We start from the raw sequence: 26,121 nt of genomic DNA on the forward strand, positions 1-26,121 counted from the left end.
GTTCTCTTATTTAGAAGATGATTCCAACGGTCAAAAAAAGGATTACAATAGAGCAGTTTGTAATTAATTCAATGTTGCCTTCGATCGAAACGACTATCACTTGTCAGTGCTCTTGTTCCAGCTGTGTGAAGAATGGGACCTCTTGAGTCTTTGGAACCAGACTCAAACTACAGCGCAACACTAGCCAGTCCATTGGACAGCAAGTGATATAAGCAAAAACATCTAGTCAGATCCAGAAGAATAAAAGGGAGCTGTAATGAAACACATCCTTTCAACAATGCTAAACATAGTAAATTAGCTCCACTGGGTTGCTTACCTCGTACAGTGAGACACCAGGGAGGTCCTAATAGCAAAGGGGTAGCCGGTAGTCTGCAATACTCTACATCTTAATTCTGGTAGAATGGCCATGCCTGAGGGAGGAAACTCAGGGAGAGGGGTCGACTGCATCTGCAAAACATTCACTTTAGGTTGAAATCAAATGAAGGGGCCTTGCTTCAGAAGTTCGACCCAATATGGTGGTAGACTGAAGAGCCCACAAAAAACTATAAACAAATGCCTGGGTTTCTCTTTTTTTTAGTTTTTTTTTTACTGACCGACACCCAAAGAAAATCTGCAATTGAACAGCTTTTTAACCTAGAGATTGTAAAAGTCATGGAATTATGCTCAGCATTCACAATGAAGTCCACATGAATTGGTTGATCAATCTCATTTAATATTTTCTGTACAAAACGAGAACGCATACCATACAAACTGTACATTTATAACATGCCGACAAAATACTATTGCCACAGCAAAAAGGGAGGGGTGGGGAAAGAATGTGCCCATCTTCAAATTCTTACACAATAAAATATATACAAATCATAACCTACATAATTCATAGTTTCACATTTCTCCAATAGACAAGTCCTTTCTCCGTTTTCCTATTCTCTAGCAGACGGATGACAACGTGACTGCACTCAGAAATTCATCCAAAGAAACGCAAATCTTTTAGCAAAGGAAGGCCCTTCCTCCAATCCCCCTTAATAAAGCATGTAATCTCTGCAACTTCCTCATGCTGCCATTACAATCCCTTTATCTCAAGGCGTCCGTTTATGGATGAATGTAGGGAGAGATGTTAAGATGCCCGGGGACGGTGATTTCCCCCACAGAAACCCAGGGAACATAGCACCAGGTCAGTAAGATATGGTTGTTCTTGAGAGGCAGGTATATTTGGCAAATCACTCCATTTCAGTGAAGCGGGCAAACATGGCTTTGCGGACAGCGTCTTTGTAAGTGTCTGAGGCAGACAGGCCGTAGCTGCTGCCTTTGGTTCCCAGACCAGCTCCCTTCGCCCTCAGCTGGGCCTGTGGGGAGGTGACAGCAGGTCTGAGATAAGTAAAGCCGTTCAACACTGGCATATTTAAAATAATAAAATAGATATATCATAAATAAATAGAAAGAAATCAAATATATAAATAAATAGGTGGGGAGACAGTCAAGAGGGAGAAAGAGTGTACCCAAAAATTTAACCCTGGTCTCCGGTGCATATGTGAAGTGTTACCATATTAGAGTGTTACCACTACAACGTGGTTCTGCACTTAAACGAGAAAATGTAACAAGACTTCGTTGTATATGAAAGATATCTTCACAGGTTTTGCTTTTGGGTTGAAGCAGCACTATTCAATTATTTTAACTGGATGAGATTCACCTCAATAGGTGCAGTGATGCCCTGCTGGTTGCGGCCCAGACCTCTGCCTTCCTGCCATCCCATGGCCTGCAGCATCTTGTTCCCAATGTTGTCACTGTTCAGACCGTCTTTGGTGGGTTGCTCATAGTTACTGCAGAGGAGAAGTGGGAAATGATAACACAATCATTGTTACAATCTCACGTCACAGATCATCAGTGTACATTTATAACATGCCGACAAAATACTATTGCCACAGCAAAAAAGGGGGGTGGGGAAAGAATGTGCCCATCTTAAAATTCTTACAAATGATTGGGTAACAATGATAATAAGAATAAGCATGATTATAGCACAGTAGCAGCTTACACGACTGGTGCTGGCTGTGCTGTGAATTTCTTCTTTTTGGGTGCTGGGGGTTCAGGGATGCCGTATTTCTCTCTCCTCTCCGCAGCCCGGTCTCTGTACTTCATCTGTTCACAGGGAAGGAAATAGGACATTAATGTAGAAACAAACCTGACAACAGAGTTTCTATTAACCAAAAGTCAATCAGTAACATTAGACCAAAAGTCTTTATGTCCGAGTCTCACCTCGGTCTCTTTCCTCTCCAGCTCTTCCAGCTCAGCCTCACTCAGCTTAGATCTGCGGTGGACCTCCAGGTTTTGCTGCGGAAAGACGACAAGTAAAGATTAAGACCCTGTCACACTGAATTCATACATAAAACAAGCTCCAAGGTTCACATAATAGATGTTCATTTTCATAACAGTTTAGTGAGTAGACTAAAGTGGGGTTCTTCCTGGGCGTCAGGGATCACCACCTTGTGAAGGTCAGAGAGCTGCTGGTGGCGCACCAGGCCGTCCTTATTGGGGAACTGTCTCCTACATAGCAGGCAGGCCATCTTCTTCCAGTCTGTCAGCTGATCCTGGCCCTGCTCACCACCATCGCGCTCCGGCTCTGCTGCACCCCCCTCCTCTGGGTCACTGTCCCCACTGTAGGCTGCCACCAGACCAACCTGGGGAAGGACACAACCAGAAAGTTTACCATCCAACCAAGTAGGTACCATACAAGACTGGAAGATAAAAATGTATGATGTTGTTTCAGAGCTTACATTTGAGTCGAGTATCAATAGCTTACCTTGGCTGAGTTGGTTGGGGCCTGCTCCTCTGGGCGCTGCACTGCTTCTGACATGAGCATTTCCAAGCTTCCAGCCTGCTGCAAAGTCACAACACTAGTCACTGCCATCAAGTCACCGCGTCAATCTGACGCCATCAAGTCAAAAGTGGCACTGGATGAGTCCTCTAAATCAGCGTTTCCCTGAACTCAGTCCGTGGGACCCCAAGGGGTGCACGTTTTTGGTTTTTGCCCTATCACTACACAGCCTGATGATTACTTGATTATGTGAAACAGCTGTGCAATGCTAGGGCAAAAACGTGCACCCCTTGGGGTCCCGAGGACAGAGTTTGGGAAACCCTGCTCTATAGGATTCTAGCCATCATGGATAGACCTAAAATGGCTACCTTCTTCTCGAAGAGTGTGAAGCCTGCGTCGGCGGCCGCGGCCTCTTTCCTCTCCTCCTGGCTGACGGGCTGGAAGCTGCTTTTGAAGTTCTCCTTCTGCTTGTTCAGACTCTTCGCCCAGCGCTCCATGTCCTTAGCAATCTGGAAAGAGCATGACATATCAGTCAAACTACACACACTTTAATACAACACCCCTTGACAGCAACAAGAGTTTCATGACATTGTCCTGATACCAACAGAATGTAGAGACTGCAACTCCCCCCCCCCCCCCCCTTCACATATACAGCTGTACCGCCTTGACATCTGAAGCAAACCCGGTCTCCTCTGTGTACCTGTTGAGCCGTCTTGCTCTTGGGCTTCTCTTGTTTCCTCTCCTTGGATTCCTTAGCCTCTTTGCTAGCTGCTGCTGCGTTTGCCGTCTGCTCAGTTTGGTCGGCGGCTGAGGCAGGGACGTACGTCTGCTTCTCGCTGTCCCAGTACAGGTACTGCTGTGTTTGGGAATTATAGTAGTACTGGAGGAGAGAAGGTAACTGTCAAAAACACATACCCCCACATACCCCTTTCAGTCAACTCATGAGGCATGGTGTAACCATTCAAAATGGCAACAGAAAACATTGACCGGTGTGTGGGTACTTACATGGGTATTTGGGTCGTAGTAGAGGCCAGTTTCAGGGTCGAAGTAGTAGCCCGAGGACTCGTCATACTGGTAGGTGGAGGTGTCGGGAACAGCTGGGGATGAAGACAAGAGCATGGAAGATTACAAACAATCAAAAACCTGGCTTGAGTAGATCATTTTACATCTGAAAGCATTCCACTAAGTTTTTATGTTTCATTCTGCACTGGAACTTGCAGTGCCAGTTAGTCAGGAGAGGGAGGCTCCTACCAGTGTCTGTGGCCAGTCCAGAGAGTGTCGCTGTTGCTGTGGAAACCGGCGCTGTAATGGTTGCAGCTGCAGAGTGAACTCCGGTCTGTTTTGCTTCCAGTTGCTGGGCCAATTGCAGTGCCTGCAGAGACAATTGGCCATTGTGGGGAATCTTTAGGGCAAGCATACCATCTGTGGTGCAGTAAAGGCGACAGTGTGTGTATTGCCAGTCCCATAGGTTAAAAGACAAAGACTCACCTGTGTGGCAGTGTGACTGATTAGGCGGGGTTGGTAGACCTGTGCAACCTGTGAGATCACCACTCCTGTAGTAGCTGGGGCCGCTGTGAAAAGACACCCAGGCTTAATTACACGTGTTCTCCTCAAACCAGAAGGCTGTTAAAAAAAGGCATGGACACTGAATGCAAACGTTGCCTCTCACCTCCCAGTATTCCGTTCCCCTGGGAGAGGTCTCCTGCTGCCTGCTGGTAGTAGGCCTGGTAGTCCTATCGACACAGCAGGGCACAGTCAGTCACACACATTGAAGCGGCAGCGTCTGCAATGCATCCCAGGTATTTACAGACTGGGGTACCCATCACCGTACCTGTGTGTAGGGAACGTAGCCCTCCTCTAGGTAGCTGTACTCCGACAGCTGTCCTTCAGCACCCTGCTGTGGCTTGGAAGGAACACACTGACGGTTAGAAGGTGCATCGGGAAAACAAAACGTCACCGGTGACTGTGAGATGTGGGTTTGTGTGCGTTTACCTGGCTGGAGGACCACTGGGCAGCAGCGATGGCTGTGCTGGCCACAGAGAAGGCACTGATCCGGTTACAGTCTGGGAGCAAGAGATCCCTGAAGAGACCAAGGAGAGTAGAGATTAGGGAGACATCTCCATCCCTATGCCCTCTTGAGGACATCCTCCACTGGAATTATGCTGAGAACACTATAACCCTAACCACGGACACCTCTTAAACCTAACCACGGACACCTCTTAAACCTAACCACGGACACCTCTTAAACCTAACCACGGACACCGCTGTGACGGGACACTCACTTCCTGGCACTCTTGGCATAGTCCACACCGATGGTCTTCCCATCCAGCTTGAGAGGGGGCTGCAGTCCTTGTAAGATAGTTAGGAGCTGAGAAGCCTCCTGTGATGCAGAAACAACAAAGCACTTAAGCCTAAACACACTCATTTCACTTACAGAGAAGTTCATACAGACTCCACTAAATCAAGTCAAGGATGAGAAGCACCAGTTGACCATTATCAAAAAAGGGGAACGTCACTGAAGAGACAGAGGTCGCTTTGTAAAGAAACTCAAACATTTTTTTTTTTAAATGTTGAGAGCTCTGCCGAGAGGCTGGCATACCAGAGGGGAGGAAAGCTGTACGAAGGTGAAGCCTCTGTTCTGGCCCGTCTGTTTGTCCTTGATGAGACGGATGTTGCTGGTTGACAGGTTGGCGTAGGGGGCCAGGGCAGTCATTATGGCCTCCACAGTGGTAAGGGGGGCGATGTTCCTAAGGATGATCGCTGGAGAGGACACACACACATTCAGTATAAATTATCCCATTGGCTCTCAGACCCCCCTCAGGTCATCTGACAGGACTTATTTTCATGACGGCGGAGGGGTACTCACTGTCGCCGTAGTAGTCTCCGCTCTGCTGGGTCTCTCGGACTCCAGTGGTGTTGGTTTCACACTCTGTTGGGAAAAGCAGGAAGAATGAGAGGAGGGCATTAGCGTCGCCTCGCCCTCATTACCCATGACAAAAGTCAGGACATGAGTTAGAAAATGTTCCTGCTCCACAGGGATTTGACATCCTCGCTATTCCACCTGTCAATTCTCACATACATTTTCAGCTAAATCTGGTTTGTTCACAATACTAAGAAATATGATTAGTCAGGGCTCTACGTGGACATGTTTAATTTTTTTTAACAAGGAACACATGTGCTCTAAGTTTTAAAAATGTAGGCGCACCCAAAGAAATTTAGTAGCACAATGACAAATATATATTTTTTTATTCCAGGTCACACATCAAAATATTTTGGCACATATGAGAGTAGGATGGTCGCACTGTAGAGCCCTGTATCTGTATTCTCTATTGCGCCTGCACCTGTGCGTAGTCCCATGGCATTGTCTCAGGCCATCCAGATGGGTGCAAGCAGTGGCTTCCTGATTCAGGAACTACTTACCAGCTTTGGATGCTCCGCACCTGAAGCACTTCAGCCTCCTCCGGAAATTGTACAGGCCGCACTGCAAGCAACCGGTCACATTTTTTATTGAAAATACAGCTACTTAGGTCTAGGACACCACTGCCTCAGTTGAATAGCAAACTAAAAGCAGTGCAGCAATGGGTGCTTCCCTGAGCCAAACGCTCACACTGGCAACTAATGCAATCAGGCATTCCTACACCTAACAATGTGCTCAAAGTCATTTGGCAGGAGCTCATTCTGGACTATAAGATAACAATTGATTGCCTAACATTGTCACTACAGCATTTCAGATAGGAGTGGAAGGGGGAAACAGTGTAGGCAGGGTGGGATATGGAGTCAAGCCACAGCAGAAACTTACAGTGTTGCAGAGCCAGTCTTCAAACTTGTGCCGGGGGTTGCTGTAGTGCATGGCCACACTCTTGCCTTGGATGACGAGGAGTTTCTGTAAGAGGGGGGACAAAATGTGGGTCATTTCAAGGTTTCTTGGCTGGTGCAGGTCTCACTCTAGCTGCACCCAAAATACAAGCAGTGTTGGCAAGGAGGGAAGGGGGAAAGGGACCCCCGGTTGGCGCTTGTGTCAAAGACAGACGGAAGGATGTGTATGTGAGCTTGTGTACAGAGGGTTCTTAAGGTGTTTGGGACCCGAGTGTCCAGACTGAGCCGGAGCAGAGTGTATGCTAACATGATAGAGATACTTTGATCGGCTTCCCTAGAACCAGGGATGTGCTTCCAACAGACAAATTAAATTAGCTAAGTACAGCATGAATCAATCACTAAAAAGAAAAAAAAAACATCAACTGACAAGTAAGTGCTCAAATTTGGAGGACAGTAGGCTAGGACCCAGAATTCCTTATTTTCCCCGATGGCCTATGACTATCTTTTATCAGAAAAATGTCTTCCTGAGTTATCTTACCAGTCAGATTGCAAGATACTATAATCTCAAAGTGTTTTAAGGTAAGTTTCCGTTAAATTAGGCTACATGGCTCAATTCTATTGACGTCGAACGTCTTAAAACCTTAGTCTTACACCCTGAAAATATGAGGGGAGGGGCGGTGAGATTAAAGATTGATCAGTGAAAGGTTAAATAAACCCCTAAAACCATGCAGTCTTTATGGATACCATATTAAGATTACAATATAGTATTCTCCAACTAAATTCCAACTTAAATCCACATTTCCTTCAAATCATTTTTTGTTCTTATTCAGTTCACTTTGGTTGCCATTTGGTTCTCTTTTTTTTTTTTCTCTCCCAGATCTCCAAGGTAAAAACTAGACTTGGCGATTGTGAAGCAACCTGATTGGTCTCCATCCATCGGGTAGCATCTTGCAAGTGATAAAACTCCACGAAGGCGAAACCTCTGCTTATACCTAGAGACAGCATTCAAATATAGACGGGAGGAGTGTTAGTCAGAGTCCATGGGCACAACATTCAAACTCTGTCACAAACTGCTTCAGGACCCAATATGGCAAACAGCGGGCCCTTCATTTTGGGTTTTGCCATAGCAAGAAATCCTGCAGGATGACACTGGAACGTGCACCCTCAGTGTGCCTATATGCATGATTTTATTATTTCATTTGAAACAGCACTTGACTGGCTGATGCTCTTACTTACCGTTTCGCTCCACATCTAAACAGAACGTAAAAGATTGTTTCTTCGCTTTTGACATGAATTCATAACGATTTCAGTTTTTGTTTATGTTGCTATGGCAAAACTGAAGCCAATTGAAGCAGATTGGCCCTGTGGTCAAAGATGGCGGGGGAAAGGAGGGACTCCGTGGAACGCCTGGGTCTCACCTGTCCTCTTCTTCATCAACCGGACATCTATTGGCTGGGGTCCCTCCAGCTGGTCCAGGGCAGCTCGGATCTGGAAGGCACAAGAACATTTAAATCCGTCGCCCTCAGTTCCGCAACACGCTTCAGTTGACATTATACAGTTGCTAACGTCTCCTTTAGTTTCACTGTATAGTCTACTCTTCTTTGCACAAACCACATTACTGACCCGGTGGTGGGTCTAAAGCAGAGAGAGAAACTTACGTCTCCCTCTGTGACGTGAAGAGACAGGCCCCGGAGCATGATGGTTTTACTCTCCTTCTCCTCCCCTGGCTCCCCCCTGTAGTCCTGCTCCGGGTAGTCTCCATCAGAGTGGTAGCCTTCTTCAGCTCCATCGTTGTTCCGCCGCTTCCTGTCTCTCTGCTGGCGCGGATAAAACAGCGTGGATCAGTGTATTCTCCTAGTTGTCAACAAGATTGGTTTTGGCTGCACTCCCTTGCTGGCTGCACTCATGTCAGACGCCCAGTGACTCGGAGCACATACCTCTGGACTGGCTCTGTTCCCCCGGTGTTCCCCTCCATCGTAGCGTTCGATGCGTCTCTCTTCACCCCAGCGTCGCGTGACGTGCTCTCGTTCCTGGTCTCCTCGCTCTCGCCTCTCACCCCGGCCCTGATTGTTGCCGCCGTATCTGCCACTACGCTCTGTGCGACTCACCCTGTGCGCACACAGGCATAGACACAGTCAAACGCAGATCTAATTTTGACACACTCAAGGAATAACGAAATGGTTTCCAATGGATTTACATGGCTCAAGATAACCTCCAAGTACTATGATTTACAATTTAACATAACCCTTACAATTATGTTTTTTTCAAGCAGAAACAAATCTACTATTGCAATGGTGTGTGGGATTTAGTCTGTGTTATCTTGCAAGCCACTCTGCTTCCTTATACTGTGAATGCCACTGAAACTCTGCCTAACGCCCTAACAAGTTTATGTCCTGTGCAAGTCACACATTCCTACATCATATCCCTGGTGTTTTGAATGGGCTTGACCATTACATCAAATTCATTCGTATTTATGGATGAATTTACTTCTGCCAGATGCTAGGGATGTAAAGAGTCACCGATATGCATTGGTCCCCGGTTCAAATGATTAAGAAATGAGTGCATCAGTCCGCAGGACCCAAAACAGATCCAAATGTAGCAGGCATCGGTGAGAAAATCAATTAAAATGTTACAAATCGCCAGTTCACTAGCATTTTTTTCATTCTCCAAAAATGACTTACTTTCTACCTTCCGAAAACACCTCATCTTCAGTGTTGAACTGAGCATGTCATTATGTTGACAATCGTTGATCTTACAAGTCATTTTGGATGCCGAACAAACCCAGGCTATATCAGTAGCCTAGTCAAACTGCGCGCTGTGCGCACTAGCCAAGGGGAGGTAGGCCTATTCTTGCATTCAAATGTTTGTCAAATGGCTGCTTGCACAATGTTAGGATTAGATATCGACCAATTATGATTTTTCAACACCGATACCGATTATTGGAGGACCACCATGAGCAATACTTTTGCTTTAAACAATCAGTATATATGGTCCTTTTTTAGATAGGGTAAAGTTGATCATTTCATAAAGAGGACTGAAATCACTTTTGCTACACGCAAAACTTCCAAACGGTCGAAACAATTCAATTATGAGACCGGAGTGAAATCCAAAGTTGTGCTACATATTCATTGGTGATGTCATAGCTATTTTTTAAAGATAAATATTGATACATTACTAACACTTTTAATCTGAAAAAAGGGTGATGGTGATTTCAGATGAAAAGTGTGTGTGTGTGGGGAGGGTGGGGTAGATGCCCAGTTTATCTTATCGCTCAGCTCAGGTGCCTACATACACCATAGATGTCAGTGGTGGAAAAACAACCCAGTTGTCATACTTGGGTAAAAGATAGCTTAATAATTTAAAAAGAAATACTCAAGTGAAAGTCACCCAGTAAAATACTACTTGAATGTCTAAAAGTATTTCGTTTTAAAGATTAAGTATTAAGAATTAAGTATCAAAAGTAAAAGTATAAATAATTGAAAATTCCTTATATTAAGCAAACCAGATGCCACCATTTTTACGGATAGCCTGGGGCACACTCCAACACTAATTTACAAATGAAGCATGTGTGTTTAGTGAGTCCGGCAGTATAAAGGCATTAGAGATACCAAGGATGTTCTCGACAAGTTGCGTGAATAGGAGCATTTTCCTGTCCTGCTAAGCATTCAAAGTGTAACAAGTACTTTTGGGTGTCAGGGAAGTGTATGGAGTAAAAAGTTAATTATTTTCTTTAGGAATGTAGTATTTATACTGAATTATTTTACACCACTGATAAGACATATATCATTTACACACATGCACAGAAGTCAGCTCAGAGGCCCAACTCATGAACTCCATCAGCATCAGATTTAATTTAGAATGGAAAATGAATGTGTTTATGCAACAAATGTTGGGGCAACAAATCATACCGCACCAAATTGCATTGATTCATTTCTCTAATCAAACAATCGCACTGAATCCTTTTAAACAAAAACATATAGTGTATCGGAGCCCATGTGGCTATCTAGATATGTATCAATTCATGTTGAAAGGGAAAGATGCACATCCCTACCAGATGTCTTTCATTGCATTTTTAAGGAGGGAGAGTTGTTTACTCTGTAGTGCTAGTAAAGGTGGAATGGTAATGTAAGCAATACATAGTGTTATAAATGTTATAGCTAGTTAGCGAGCTACTTGCCAGAAGACACAGACCCTACCAAAACGCTTTTTTACACTAACCAAACAAAGTAGGCGTCAAAGGAAAACCTGAACCTAGATCCCCCTACATATTGGTCTTGACCAGGGAAAAAAAAATGTCAGGGTAGATTCTCCTCTGCACTGCTCAACCAATCCAGTAAATGTGGAGGAGGGGGTTAAAGATGGTGTCGGTTCAAAAGCGTAAGTCGCTTTTAAGTGCTTGCTCAAGGGTACTACAGACGTTTCACCTAGTTAGCCCAGGGATTCGAACCAGCGACCTTTCAATTAATGGCCCAAAGCTCTCAACCACATGTTGTTACCAACCTTATAATACATTTAAAAAAACGAAACATTTAAAATATATATATATATATTCAGTGTTATGTAACACTGTAAATAGGAATGCGTGGTTTTGGGTGAATTTTTCCTATAATGTAACGATTGTGTTCCGAACTTATATTGTTATGTCAATTTGCTACTCACCGCTTATCAGCTCCCATTTCAATGGTTGTCACGACTATCAAAGATTGGGGGGGGAAGAGAACATTTTTATTACTTTCACGTCAGCGAACTTAACTAGCTATTTGGCATGTCTGCTAGAAGCAGAAGCTATATGGTGACTCATAAGACAGTACTCTATAATTGCTAAAGTTACGTTATGGCTAACGTTAGCTAGCTAGCTAATGACCTAACGTTACGATTTAAAACGAACCATCTAGTTAGCTCAAGAACAAACAGTAACACAACTGTACAGAAGCATATTAACTCACAATTTAAAAAAAGATGTAGGAGATTCCCGATGATAATCTTTTTGCTAAATAGGTTTTGCAAACAATTCAAGTACTTGCACATTTCACATGAAAAATGGTTGTTGGTCTTCAGCACCTTCTTCTTCCCAAGATGCTTAGCGGGCGGGTACGTGGTAAACAAAATCACAGAACAATGAGCCAGATGTTTCACAGGATGTATAAATCTGAAGCATCCGGTTGGTATTTCCACTCACAACCACAAATGGGGATGAGGAAGCCCAGTGGGAGAAGATAGATCGAGATGGATTTTGGCCAACATTCTGCACATTTTCTCATCGATGACACTTTTGAGCTCAATAAGAGTTTCTCTTTCCAAAACTAAAATATGTTATGAACAGTGGACAAAGTTTTGTAGACTTTACTCTTTGCCAAAATTGTTTTTCAAAATGTCGTCGTTTAGAGTGCAAGGGCAAGTTGGTTCACTTCAAAATAGGCGTTCCCTAATGGCAAATGCAAATATATGCTAGATCGCGCCAATAAGATGTCGCTAGGTCATGCATGGCTCTGCCCGCCTCCTTGATTGTTTTGCCCAGTATGATTCATTTGCGCCCATTGTAAATGGCAGGTTGTGGTTTATCTTGGGTTATAAAAAATAAATAAAACACTTTGACAATGTTCTCTTATTATATAGTTTAATGACGGTGACACACATTTTACGTGCAATAAGCCACCTACTGTATGGGTAGTAAATAATATCAAACAAAGTTGAACAAATAAATAAAAATATACACTGACAGGTGGATGTTTTTTTTATGTGGTGGAAACATCTTCATTCAGTTTTCTCTGCAATGCTTCAGCTGTTAATTCCTGCAGACCCAACAACCTTTCAGCCGCACCTACAATTATGTCCCCTCTACAACTTCTTGTTTGTTTGAGCAGTGTAATAAACACCACAAATTCCACGTCATTTACAATCAATGTATCAGTATCCCTCAACTGTTGAGCGACATTCTGAACAGGCTGCCATCCATAAATATAGACCTGGTTTCCTCTATCATAATCGCTCCTCTTTCACCCCAGCTGTCAAAACTAACCCTGATTCAGATGACCATCCTACCCATGCTAGATTACGCAGATGTACTTTATAGATCAAATCAAATCAAAATCAAATCAAATTTATTTATATAGCCCTTCGTACATCAGCTGATATCTTAAAGTGCTGTACAGAAACCCAGCCTAAAACCCCAAACAGCAAACAATGCAGGTGTAAAAGCACGGTGGCTAGGAAAAACTCCCTAGAAAGGCCAAAACCTAGGAAGAAACCTAGAGAGGAACCGGGCTATGTGGGGTGGCCAGTCCTCTTCTGGCTGTGCCGGGTAGAGATTATAACAGAACATGACCAAGATGTTCAAATGTTCATAAATGACCAGCATGGTCAAATAATAATAAGGCAGAACAGTTGAAACTGGAGCAGCAGCACAGTCAGGTGGACTGGGGACAGCAAGGAGCCATCATGTCAGGTAGTCCTGGGGCACGGTCCTAGGGCTCAGGTCCTCCGAGAGAGAGAAAGAAAGAGAGAATTAGAGAGAGCATATGTGGGGTGGCCAGTCCTCTTCTGGCTGTGCCGGGTGGAGATTATAACAGAACGTGGCCAAGATGTTCAAATGTTCATAAATGACCAGCATGGTTGAATAATAGTAAGGCAGAACAGTTGAAACTGGAGCAGGAGCATGGCCAGGTGGACTGGGGACAGCAAGGAGTCCTCATGTCAGGTAGTCCTGGGACATGGTCCTAGGGCCCAGGCCAGTTGAAACTGGAGCAGCAGCATGGCCAGGTGGACTGGGGACAGCAGGTAAGGGTGCTCTCTAGTGGCTAGATGTTCTTTACCATTTGTCCAAGATTTGCCACCAATGCTCCTTATAGGACACATCACTGCACTCCATACTCCTCTGTAAACTGGTCATCTCTGCATACCCGTCAAAAGACCCACTGGTTGATGCTTATTTATAAACCACTCTTAGGCCTTAGGACTGAGGTATCTACCGCAGCCTTCATCCTCAAAAACAACACTTGTTCTGCCAGTCACATTCTGTTAAAGGTCCCCAAAGCACACACATCCCTGGGTTGCTCGTCTTTTCAGTTCACTGCAGATAGCGACTGGAACGAGCTCAATAAACACTCAAAGACTCAATCATGGACACTCTTACTGACAGATGTGGCTAATTTGCGTGATTTATTGTTGTCTCTACCTTCCTGCCCTTTGTGCTGTTGTCTGTGCCCAATAATGTTTGTACCATGTTGTGATGCTGCCATATGTTGCTACCATGTTGTTGTCATGTTGTGTTGCTACCATGCTGTGTTGTCATGTGTTACTGCCTTGCTGTCCTAAGTCTCTCTTAGTGTAGTGTTGTCTTGTCGTGATGTGTGTTTTGTCGTATATGTATATATATATAAATATATACATGAGGCCCATTATCAGCAACCATCAATCCTGTGTTCCAATGGCACGTTGTGTTAGCTAATCCAAGTTTATAATTTTAAAAGGATAATTGATCATTAGAAAACCCTTTTGCAATTATGTTAGCACAGCTGAAAACTGTGCTGATTAAAGAAGCAATAAAACTGGCCTTCTTTAGACGAGTTGAGTACCTGGAGCATCAGCATTTGTGGGTTCAATTACAGGCTCAAAATGGCCAGAAACAAAGACCTTTCTTCTGAAACTCGTCAGTCAATTCTTGCTCTGAGAAATGAAGGCTATTCCATGCAAGAAACTGAATATTTCATACAACGCTGTGTACTACTCCCTTCACAGAACAGCGCAAACAGTCTATAACCAGAATAGAAAGAGGATTGGAAGACCCCAGTGCACAACTGAGCAAGAGGACGAGTACATCAGAGTGTCTAGTTTGAGAAACAGACACCTCACAAGTCTCCTCAACTGGCAGCTTCATTAAATAGTATCTGCAAAGGCCTCCCGGGTGGCGCAGTGGTTAAGGGCGCTGTACTGCAGGGTCAGCTGTGCCATCAGAGACTCTGGGTTTGCGCCCAGGCTCTGTCGTAACCGGCCGCGCCCGGGAGGTCCGTGGGGCGACGCACAATTGGCCTAGCGTCGTCTGGGTTAGGGAGGGCTTGGCCGGTAGGGATGTCCTTGTCTCATCGCGCACCAGCTACTCCTGTGGCGGCCTGCTGCTTCCGGGTTGGATGCGCACTGTGTTAAGAAGCTGTGCGGCTTGGTTGGGTTGTGTATCGGAGGACGCATGACTTTCAACCTTCGTCTCTCCCGAGCCCGTACGGGAGTAGTAGCGATGAGACAAGATAGTAGTTACTAAAACAATTGGATACCACGAGATTGGGGAGAAAAAGGGGTAAGATTTAAAAAATAAAAAATAAAAATAATAATAATAATAATAATAATAATAATAATATCCGAAAAAAACACCAGTCTCAACGCCAAAGGTGAAGAGATGACTCCGGGTGCTGGCCTTCTAGACCTTCCCCCGCCCTCCCTTCGGCAAATCAGACCATAACTCCATTCTGCTCCTACCCAAATATAGGCAGAAACTTAAACAGGAAGCTCTCGTGGTACGTACGAGTGTTGGTCTGACCAATCAGAATCTATGCTTCAAGATTGTTTTGATCACACAGACTGGAAAACGTTCTGGGCCCCTCAGAATAGTAATTATGTACAGTCATGGCCAAAAGGTTTGAGAATGACACAAATATTATTTTTCACAAAGTCTGCTGCCTCAGTTTGTATGATGGCAATTTGCATATACTCCAGAATGTTATGAAGAGAAAGTCCCCAAAACTGAATCCCAAAAAACACTTTCACTGCATTTCAGCCCTGCCACAAAAGGACCAGCTGACATCATGTCAGTGATTCTCTCGTTAACACTAGTGTGAGTGTTGACAAAGACAAGGCTGGAGATCACTCTGTCATGCTGATTGGGTTCGAATAACAGACTGTAAGCTTCAAAAGGAGGGTGGTGCTTGGAATCATTGTTCTTCCTCTGTCAACCATGGTTACCGGCAAGGAAACACGTGTCATCATCATTGCTTTGCACAAAAAGGGCTTCACAGGCAAGGATATTGCTGCCAGTAAGATTTTGTGTCTGAACCCCCCTGGTGCAACTTGGTCCTGGACTTACTGACTGGCCGGTCCCAAGTGGTGAAGGTAGGAAACAACATCTCCATCTCATCTCATCTCTGCTCCTGCCCCCTCATGTACTCCTTGTTCATCCATGACTGCGTGACCGCATGTCTCCAACTCGATCATCAAGTTTGCTGTCGACACAAGGGGTAGGCTGTCTCAACATCGATGAGACAGACGACAGGGAGGAGGTGAGTGCACTGGCAGAGTGATTGACAGAACCGCAGTGGAGAGGGTCATTAGCTTAAAGTTCCTCGGCGTGCACATCACTGACCATCACTCACTGATTCAGACCCAGGCCCCTGAGCTTAGTGATGACCTTGTAGGGCATTATGGTGTTGAAGGCTGAGCTCTAGTCGACATCGCTGGCTTGACCTTCATAATCCATGTTTGTCTGGAGTCCCTGCTACGTAGTACATAGTCACTTTAATAATGTTTACATACATATAGATACTTTTGTACCTGTTTCCTCCAGCATCTTCACAAGGTCCTTTGCTGTTGTTCTGGGATTGATTTGCGCTTTTCACACCAAAGTACGTTCATATCTAGGAGACAGAACGTGTCTCCTTCCTGAGCGGTATGACGGCTGCGGGGTCACATGGTGTTTATACTTGCGTACTATTGTTTGTACAGATGAACTTGGTACCTTCAGGCATTTGGAAATTGCTCCCAAGGATGAACCAGACTGGTGGAGGTCCACAATTTTTTCTGAGGTCTTGGCTGATTTCTTTTGATTTTCCCATGATGTCAAGCAAAGAAGCCTCCAGTGATGATCCATGGCACGAAGCCTCCAGTGATGATCCATGGCACGAAGCCCCCAGTGATGATCCATGGCACGAAGCCTCCAGTGATGATTCATGGCATGAAGCCTCCAGTGATGATCCATGGCCCGGTGCCTGCAGTGAGGATCCATGGCATGAAGCCTCCAGCATTGATCCGCGGTCCGGAGCCTCCAACGACTGTCTCCAGTCCGGAGCCTCCAGCGACGCTCTCCAGTCCGGAGCCTCCAGCGATGGCCTCCAGTCCAAAGCTTGCAGCGACGATCTCCAGTCCGGGGCCTCCAGCGACGGACCCCAGTCCGGGGCCTGCAGCGAGGGTCCCCAGCCTGGGGCCTGCAGCGAGGGTCCCCAGTCAGCGGCCTGCGGCGAGGGTCCCCATTCCGGGGGCTGTGGTGAGGGTCCCTGCACCAGAGGTGCCACCAAAGTGGGGTGAGCCAGAGGTGGAGCGGGGTCTATGGCCCGCACCGGAGCCGCCACCGAAGTAGATGCCCACCCGGACCCTCCCCTATAGAGTCAGGTTTGCGGCCGGAGTCCACACATTTGGGGGGGTACTTTGACGCCCTGGCCATATAGAGGATAATATTCTCTATTTTGGTTAGGTCAGGGTGTGACTAGGGTCGGCATTCTAGTTTCTTTATTTCTATGTTTTCTGTTTCAATGTTTTGGCCTGGGAATGGGTCTCAATCAGGGACAGCTGTCTATCGTTGTCTCTGATTGGGAATCATACTTAGGCAGCCTGTTTTGCCACCTTAGTTGTGGGTAGTTGACTTTGTTAGTGACCTGTATAGCCCTAGGAAGCTTCACTTTCATTTTGTTGTTTCTTGTTTTTGTTGGCGACATTCATAATAAAAATAAATGTACACTCACCACACTGCACCTTGGTCCGGTCATTTCCGTGACGACGTTCGTGACACTTCTGACCCATTGAAATTGTGATAGTGAAGATGGCCCTGCTCATCCTCCCAGGGAAGGTCTGCCTGCTCTCCTTCCAGAGTGCAAAGAACCTTGCTGGACAACACCCTATCATTCTCTGCAAACATCAAAGCAGTGACTCGCTCCTGCAGGTTCATGCTCTACAACATCCGTAGAGTACGGCCCTACCTCACACAGGAAGAGACGCAAGGTCCTAATTCAAAGTTTGTCCATGTCACCATGCTCCTCTGCACACTTCACTGAATTCCAGTCTAAGTTCGGAGTGGTGTTAAATGTTGAGGAGCATTAACTGCAGTTTAAGATTCCCGGTGTCTGTGCCGGCTGCCGTTTGTTGCGACGTAGACCTGGTGGAGAGCGTGGAGAAACAGAGAAGACACTGTCTCTACTATTGAGTTTTGATGCAGAGTCTTTACCAGATAAAGTAAAGTTAGGATGTGTCAGTTATCCCATGATAGCTTTTGTCCCAAATCCATTACGGTGTTTTAGGTGTCAACCTTATAGTCATGTGGCAGCAGTGTGTAGGAGGGAGATTCTGGGATGTGATAAGTGGGTAGGAGGACATGAAACAAAGGAATGTGTAGTATCGGTGGAAAAAGTAGTTTTTGTAAACTGTAGGGGTACCCATGGTGCTGGGTTCCGGTGAGAGAAATGCAGGTTGCCAGGATCAGAGTAATGCAGAAGGTGTCGTATGCTGAGGCAGTGAAGAGAATAGTAGAGGAAGATGGGTCCACGGTGAGGGTTCTTTAAGAGTATCCCTGTTAGTAGGCCGAGGCCAATAGAGAGTGATAGGAATAACATGAACTTCAGTAAGGTTGTTCTTTTGGCGGTCATGGCCAATCACAGAGGATAGATGTGGTGGCAGCTGCGAAGAAAGTACTTGGGTGTACAAGATTTTACTGCAGAAGAGTTACAAGATGTTTAGAACGATAATGTCTTGTCCTCCCAGGCTGCTGGCCTGGAGTAGGATCAGATAAGGCCAGAATAGTGGTGAGGTTTTAATGTGTGCAGTGTTAGTTGGTAAGGCAATTTTTCACAAAGTGTAATGAATTCATACTACAGAATAGTAGACTGATACACAGTCAATACAGTAGATGGCGGCATGCCCCTATAATACATGCACCTATAATACATGCACCTATAATACATGCACCTATAATACTTGAGTCCAGTTCATAAGAGGATAACTACATGTTAGAAATTGTGTTAGAAATGTAGCGGGAGTATGATATTTCTGTTCATTGCAAAGACTTCTTTCGTCAATGAGAGGTCCCTTATTCAGTCACAGCTGAATAACTCCTCAGGAAAGACTCAAACTGTGCTCAGAACGTAAAACAAGCCACTTGTAATGAATTGTTTGGTGACTGAAAACAAGGCAATATAAAATGTCATGTTTCTTTGTCAAGGAACATGTATGCACCACAAATTCAGTGGGCCTATATATAATTTATAACTAATATTAAAACTCTTTTGATTGTACTATAAAATTTTGCTCTGTTGCAAAAACGGATCTTTGATTGTACATCAATATTCAACCTGTCAACTGGCAATCTTAATTACTCCCAAATGAACTCATTTATGTAGAGTTGCATTAAAAATAAAATAAAAGCAAACCCATAAACAATTCCATAATATAATATTTATTTTTCTGCTCGTTGCAACACATTGCTGTACATTTACAGCAAAACGTTTAGTTAGCTACTGTAACTCTATATTACAGGACAGCATTAGCATATTTCAAGGTGTGCTTTGTAAGAGGCTCTATTTGTTTCGCCCATTAGTGAGAATGCTGTACCCCACATAATAAATCTACAATAATTTACTGTATATTGTGCTGCCTGTAATTTACTGTAGTTCAGTACCAGAATACAGTACCATACTGTATTTTTGGAATCTAAAAACATTTTCCTGTAAATCTGCAGTAATGTTCTGTCTGCTATGCTGCCAGTCATTTACTGTAATGCAATACCACCCCACAGAATACAGTACCATACTGTAATTTTGGAGCGCCAACAATCTTTTCTGGGTGCATGGTATTGTTGTGGCTTATTAACAAATTGAGGAATGCCTTGTAAGAGGCTATACTTGTTGCACCCATTAGTGAGAGTGCAGTACCAATTTAAGTGATATGTGGTAGTAGTTCCCTAACAACTAAATGCATACAGAGGACAGATCAGTGGCAGCAAGTCTCAAACCTTTAATGGTTCAGTGTTTAGCAATGTCCGTTTGATCCATTTCTCCCTGCAGTCTCTGCCAGTTTAGAAAACTTTGTTGAGGCCTCTACAAGTGCTAGTGATATAAAACGCCAAATATTAATTGGTATGCTGTAAATTATAATGACATATTGTCACGCCCTGACCTGAGATATCTCTGTTTTCTTTATATTTTGGTTAGGTCAGGGTGTGACTAGGGTGGATACGCTTGTTTTTGTATTGTCTAGGGGTTGTGCATTGTCTAGGGCTTTTGTATGTCTAGGGTTTTGTAGGTCTAGGTATTTGTATGTTTATGGTGGCCTGATATGGTTCCCAATCAGAGGCAGCTGTTTATCGTTGTCTCTGATTGGGGATCATATTTAGGAAGCCATTTCCCTTTGGTGTTTGTGGGTTCTTGTCTATGTGTAGTTGCCTGTCAGCACTCATTTGTATAGTGTCATGTGTCGGTGTGTTATTTTGGTTAGTTTGTTCCGTGTTCATTCTTTTAATAATAAAGAATGTACTTATAACACGCTGCGCCTTGGTCCGATTCATACGACGAACGTGACACATATTCACAATAATACATATATATATTTTTTTAAATTAAAATACAATTTAATGTTAAAGTACTGTTTGGCTGTATATTTACCCCTGACATTCTGTAAATTCAGGAAAAATTTACTTTGAGGGGAAAGAATCGCTGGCTCATTAACATATCTCTATGTGTGCCTTTGTAAGTGGCTATATTTGTTGCACCCATTACTGAGAATGCTGTACCAATGTAACTGATATGTGGTAGTTGTGCCATAACAAGATAATGTATATAGGGGACAGATCAGAGTGTAAATTGGTCTTAAACCTTTTAACACACTGTCAATCAGGCCCATGACTGACCTACTATTTTTATATTTTATTTTTTTATTTCACCTTTATTTAACCAGGTAGGCTAGTTGAGAACAAGTTCTCATTTGCAACTGCAACCTGGCCAATATAAAGCATAGCAGTGTGAACAGACAACACAGAGTTACACATGGAATAAACAATTAACAAGTCAATAACACAGTAGAAAAAAAGAGAGTCTATATACATTGTGTGCAAAAGGCATGAGGAGGTAGGCAAATAATTACAATTTTGCAGTTTAGCACTGGAGTGATAAATTATCAGATGGTCATGTACAGGTAGAGATATTGGTGTGCAAAAGAGCAGAAAAGTAAATAAATAAAAACAGTATGGGGATGAGGTAGATAAAAATGGGTGGGCTATTTACCGATAGACTATGTACAACTGCAGCGATCGGTTAGCTGCTCAGATAGCAGATGTTTGAAGTTGGTGAGGGAGATAAAAGTCTCCAACTTCAGCAATTTTTGCAATTCGTTCCAGTCACAAGCAGCAGAGAAATGGAACTGATTTGGGCTGATTTTAATAACTTAAGTTGGATTGATTATTTATTGTTTGAAATGGTTATTATTTTGAAGTTTTTAATTAAATCAGATTAGACATGTAATGAATTTTGGAATAACCAAATTGACCTTGAATGGTTGAATATTAAGCCATGCCCCTTTGATATGTTTTTTCCTTGTAATCACACCCAGTTTGGAAGCTTTTGTTTAGGCCTCTAAAATTGCAAGTGATATAAAACACCAAATATTTATAAATATGCTGTAATTATACAAATACCGAGCAGCCAACCTGCTTGCACAGATCTCATATAATTACAGTAAAATACCAACATGATTACAGTAGCATTGACTTTCTTACAGTATAGCAGGCTAATTTTACAGTATTGTAAGGTCGTTGCTCTGTATTTTCCAGTGACTTACAGGATGCTGGTGGTAATTACATTAATGTAATACAAAAACTAGACAGTTTTTCTTTTTTTCAGGATTAAAGAGACTGGCTTTCAACTTACTCTTGAAAGTTGTAATAACAGGATGCACAAGGTGTCATTTCTAAATTGGGTAGTGCATCATCAGTTTTCATCTTAGAGAGCTACAGTGCCTTCGAAAAGTATTCAGACCTCTTGACTTCTTCCACATTTTGGTACGTTACAGCCTTACTCTACAGTGGATTACATTCATTTTTCCCTTCATAAATTTACACACAATACGCCATAATGAAAAAAGCTAAATCAGGTTTTTAGGCATTTTTACACATTTTAGTTTTTTTTAAACTATACCTTATTTACACAAGTATCCAGACCTAGAAATTGAGCTCAGGTGCATCCTGTTTCCATTGATCATCCTTGAGATGTTTCTACAACTTGATTGGTGTCCACCTGTGGTAAATCCGATTGATTGGACAGGATTTGGAAAGGCGCACACACCTGTCTATATAAGGTCCCACAGTTGACATGTCAGAGGAAAAATCAAGCCATGAGGTTGAAGGAATTGTCCCTAGAGCTCCGAGACAGGATTGTGTCGAAGGCACAGATCTGGCAAAGAGTACCGAAAAATGTTTGCAGCATTGAAGGTCCCCAAGTGCACAGTGGCCTCCATCATTCTTAAACGGAAGAAGTTTGGAACCACCAAGACTCTTCCTAGAGCTGGCCGCCCGGCCGGAACTAAGCAATCGGGGGAGAAGAGCCTTGTTCAGGGAGGTGACCAAGAACCTTATGGTCTCTCTGACAGAGCTCCAGAGTTCTTATGTGGAGACGGGAGAACCTTCCAGAAGAACAACCATCTCTGCAGTACTCCACCAAGTGAAAAATAACACGGAAAAAACAAGCCAGTCTTGCGCGTCAACAATACACATGTAAAACAAACAATCTTACACAAAGACATGATGGGGAATAGAGGAATAAATACATATAGATTGATTGGGGAATGAAAACCAGGTGTGCAGGGAAACAAGACAAAACAAATGGATACATGAACAATGGTTAGGCGATGGCTAGACAGCCGGTGACGTCAACCGCCGAACGCCACCCGAACAAGGAGAGGAGCCGGCTTCGGTGGAAGTCGTGACAATGCCAAGCGTCATGTCTGGAGGAAACTTTACACCATCGCTGCGGTGAAGCATGGTGGTGGCAGCATCATGCTCTGGGGATGTTTTTCAGCGGCAGGGACTGGGAGACCAGTCAGGATTGAGGGAAAAATGAACGGAGCAAAGTACAGAGATTCTTGATGAAAACCTGCTCCAGAGTGCTCATGACCTCAGACTGGGGCGAAGGTTTACCTTCCAACAGGACTATGATCCTAAGCACACATCCAAGACAACGCAGGCCTGGCTTGGGGACAAGTCTCTGAATGTCCTTTAGTGGCACAGTCAGAGTCCAGACTTGAACCAGATCAAACATCTCTGGAGAGACCTGAAAATAGCTGTGCAGCGACGCTCCCCATTCAACCTGAGAGTTTGAGAGGATCAGCAGAGAGGAATGGGAGAAACTCTCCAAATACAGGTGTGCCAAGCTTGTTGCGTCATACCCAAGAAGACTCTAACCTATGATCGCTGCCAAAGGTGCTTCAACAAAATACTGAGTAAAAGGTCTGGATACCTATATAAATGTGATATATCAGTCATTATGGCATATTGTGTGTAGATTGATGAAGGAACATTCTTTAAAATCCATTTTGGAATAAGGCTGTAACAAAATGTGGAAAAAGTCAAGGGGGTCTGAATACTTTCTGAATGCACTGTTTAACTTGTCAGAAATGTCCAGATCAACTAACCCATGTCAGCTAATGTTTTTTTGTCTAGGTTTTTTTGGCCCATAGAATTTGTTGTAATGTTTGAGTCACTCAAATATTACATGAACACATATTAGAATAATTTGTTGTAATGTTTGAGTCACTCAAATATTACATGAATACATATTAGACATGGCAAAAATGTATAGAATTGCAATAAAATTATTTTTAAAACCGCACAATGTTCCCTGCACCATATGACAAAATGTGTAGAATTGCAGGAAGTAAATGTTGGAATTTCTACAATGCTGGAAGGGGGGCCTGAGTGTAAAAAGTTTGGGAACCCCTGTGCTAAATGACCAAAATGTAAATAAGAAATAAATACAATTTGCATAGCACACTGCTGGCTATAATCCCTCAAACTATTTGTATTTTGATCAAAATTGGCCTGGTTTAGAATAATACCCAAGAGTGTGCAAGTAATCATTTTTACATTTTGGTCATTTAGTAGGAACTCTTATCCAGAGCGACTTACAGTCAGTGTATTAAACTAAGGTAAACAAGAATATACCAGTCATAGCAAGTAAAAAATATTTTTACCATTACTGGGAATGCTTTAGTTAAGTGGGCTACTTAAGTTTTTATTTTATTTTTTTATTTCACCTTTATTTAACCAGGTAAGCAAGTTGAGAACAAGTTCTCATTTACAATTGCGACTTGGCCAAGATAAAGCAAAGCAGTTCGACAGATACAACGACACAGAGTTACACATGGAGTAAAACAAACATACAGTCAATAATACAGTATAAACAAGTCTATATACAATGTGAGCAAATGAGGTGAGAAGGGAGGTAAAGGCAAAAAAGGCCATGGTGGCAAAGTAAATACAATATAGCAAGTGAAACACTGGAATGGTAGTTTTGCAATGGAGGAATGTGCAAAGTAGAAATAAAAATAATGGGGTGCAAAGGAGCAAAATAAATAAATTAATTAAATACAGTTGGGAAAGAGGTAGTTGTTTGGGCTAAATTATAGGTGGGCTATGTACAGGTGCAGTAATCTGTGAGCTGCTCTGACAGTCGGTGCTCATAGCTAGTGAGGGAGATAAGTGTTTCCAGTTTCAGAGATTTTTGTAGTTCGTTCCAATCATTGGCAGCAGAGAACTGGAAGGAGAGGCGGCCAAAGAAATAATTGGTTTTGGGGGTGACTAGAGAGATATACCTGCTGGAGCGTGTGCTACAGGTGGGAGATGCTATGGTGACCAGCGAGCTGAGATAAGGGGGGACTTTACCTAGCAGGGTCATGTAGATGACATGGAGCCAGTGGGTTTGGCGACGAGTATGAAGCGAGGGCCAGCCAACGAGAGCGTACAGGTCGCAATGGTGGGTAGTATATGGGGCTTTGGTGACAAAATGGATTGCAATGTGATAGACTGCATCCAATTTGTTGTTGAGTAGGGTATTGGAGGCTATTTTGTAAATGACATCGCCAAAGTCGAGGATTGGTAGGATGGTCAGTTTTACAAGGGTATGTTTGGCAGCATGAGTGAAGGATGTTTTGTTGCGAAATAGGAAGCCAATTCTAGATTTAACTTTGGATTAGAGATATTTGATATGGGTCTGGAAGGAGAGTTTACAGTCTAACCAGACACCTAAGTATTTGTAGTTGTCCACGTATTCTAAGACAGAGCCGTCCAGAGTAGTGATGTTGGACAGGCGGGTAGGTGCAGGTAGTGATCGGTTGAAGAGCATGCATTTAGTTTTACTTGTATTTAAGAGCAATTGGAGGCCACGGAAGGAGAGTTGTATGGCATTGAAGCTTGCCTGGAGGGTTGTTAACACAGTGTCCAAAGAAGGGCCAGAAGTATACAGAATGGTGTTGTCTGCATAGAGGTGGATCAGAGACTCACCAGCAGCAAGAGCGACCTCATTGATGTATACAGAGAAGAGAGTCGGTCCAAGAATTGAACCCTGTGGCACCCCCATAGAGACTGCCAGAGGTCCGGACAGCAGACCCTCCGATTTGACACACTGAACTCTATCAGAGAAGTAGTTGGTGAACCAGGCGAGGCAATCATTTGAGAAACCAAGGCTGTCGAGTCTGCTGATGAGGATGTGGTGATTGACAGAGTCGAAAGCCTTGGCCAGATCAATGAATACGGCTGCACAGTAATGTTTCTTATCGATGGCGGTTAAGATATCGTTTAGGACCTTGAGCGTGGCTGAGGTGCACCCATGACCAGCTCTGAAACCAGATTGCATAGCAGAGAAGGTATGGTGAGATTCGAAATGGTCGGTAATCTGTTTGTTGACTTGGCTTTCGAAGACCTTAGAAAGGCATGGTAGGATAGATATAGGTCTGTAGCAGTTTGGGTCAAGAGTGTCCCCCCCTTTGATGAGGGGGATAACCGCAGCTGCTTTCCAATCTTTGGGAATCTCAGACGACACGAAAGAGAGGTTGAACAGGCTAGTAATAGGGGTGGTAACAATTTCGGCAGATAATTTTAGAAAGAAAGGGTCAGATTGTCTAGCCCGGCTGATTTGTAGGGGTCCAGATTTTGCAGCTCTTTCCGAACATCAGCTGAACGGATTTGGGAGAAGGAGAAATGGGGAAGGCTTGGGCAAGTTTCTGTTGGGGGTGCAGTGCTGTTGACCGGGGTAGGAGTAGCCAAGTGGAAAGCATGGCCAGCCGTAGAAAAAGGCTTATTGAAATTCTCAATTATGGTGGATTTATCAGTGGTGACAGTGTTTCCTATCTTCAGTGCAGTGGGCAGCTGGGAGGAGGTGTTCTTATTCTCCATGGACTTTACAGTGTCCCAGAACTTCTGAGTTAGTGTTGCAGGAAGCAAATTTCTGCTTGAAAAAGCTAGCCTTGGCTTTTCAAACTGCCTG

At 43.8% G+C, this 26,121-nt stretch overlaps 1 protein-coding gene across 5 annotated transcripts; it reads right to left on the reverse strand.

Annotated features, from left to right (window-relative positions):
- Window positions 1-691: 691 nt before the first annotated feature.
- Window positions 692-11,728, reverse strand: LOC124031577 (RNA-binding protein 5-B-like). 5 transcript variants are annotated; one of them, XM_046342992.1, is made up of 25 exons: window positions 11,572-11,728; window positions 11,285-11,318; window positions 8,563-8,734; window positions 8,284-8,439; window positions 8,044-8,113; window positions 7,544-7,617; window positions 6,609-6,692; window positions 6,230-6,290; window positions 5,676-5,738; window positions 5,409-5,569; window positions 5,092-5,189; window positions 4,802-4,889; window positions 4,641-4,712; window positions 4,479-4,542; window positions 4,298-4,380; window positions 4,061-4,181; window positions 3,815-3,906; window positions 3,510-3,689; window positions 3,178-3,318; window positions 2,795-2,872; window positions 2,478-2,672; window positions 2,251-2,325; window positions 2,030-2,133; window positions 1,688-1,817; window positions 692-1,343 (listed from the first exon to the last, which is right to left on the reverse strand). In XM_046342992.1, exons 1-25 carry the CDS (start codon window positions 11,651-11,653, stop codon window positions 1,218-1,220), a joined length of 2,604 nt encoding a protein of 867 aa, XP_046198948.1. In that variant the 5' UTR covers window positions 11,654-11,728; the 3' UTR covers window positions 692-1,217. The 5 variants fall into 5 exon arrangements, with proteins under 5 accessions (XP_046198948.1, XP_046198950.1, XP_046198947.1 ...); XM_046342994.1 differs by having other exon boundaries at window positions 4,641-4,706; window positions 8,284-8,442; XM_046342991.1 differs by having other exon boundaries at window positions 2,795-2,869; window positions 8,284-8,442.
- Window positions 11,729-26,121: the final 14,393 nt, after the last annotated feature.

This window comes from Oncorhynchus gorbuscha, linkage group LG03 (assembly GCF_021184085.1).
Source record: "Oncorhynchus gorbuscha isolate QuinsamMale2020 ecotype Even-year linkage group LG03, OgorEven_v1.0, whole genome shotgun sequence".
Lineage (NCBI taxonomy): Eukaryota > Metazoa > Chordata > Actinopteri > Salmoniformes > Salmonidae > Oncorhynchus > Oncorhynchus gorbuscha.

What these genes read in the sequence shown, in the direction of transcription:
- LOC124031577 (XM_046342990.1), bottom strand. Translation starts at nt 11,653, where the DNA reads ATGTGCAAGTACTTGAATTGTTTGCAAAACCTATTTAGCAAAAAGATT. An exon ending in GATGGATGGAGACCAATCAG is followed by an intron (nt 6,693 to 7,543) that starts GTTGCTTCACAA and finishes CCCCTCTTACAG; the next exon opens with AAACTCCTCGTCATCCAAGG. An exon ending in GCACAGCCAGCACCAGTCGT is followed by an intron (nt 1,818 to 2,029) that starts GTAAGCTGCTAC and finishes TCTCCTCTGCAG; the next exon opens with TAACTATGAGCAACCCACCA.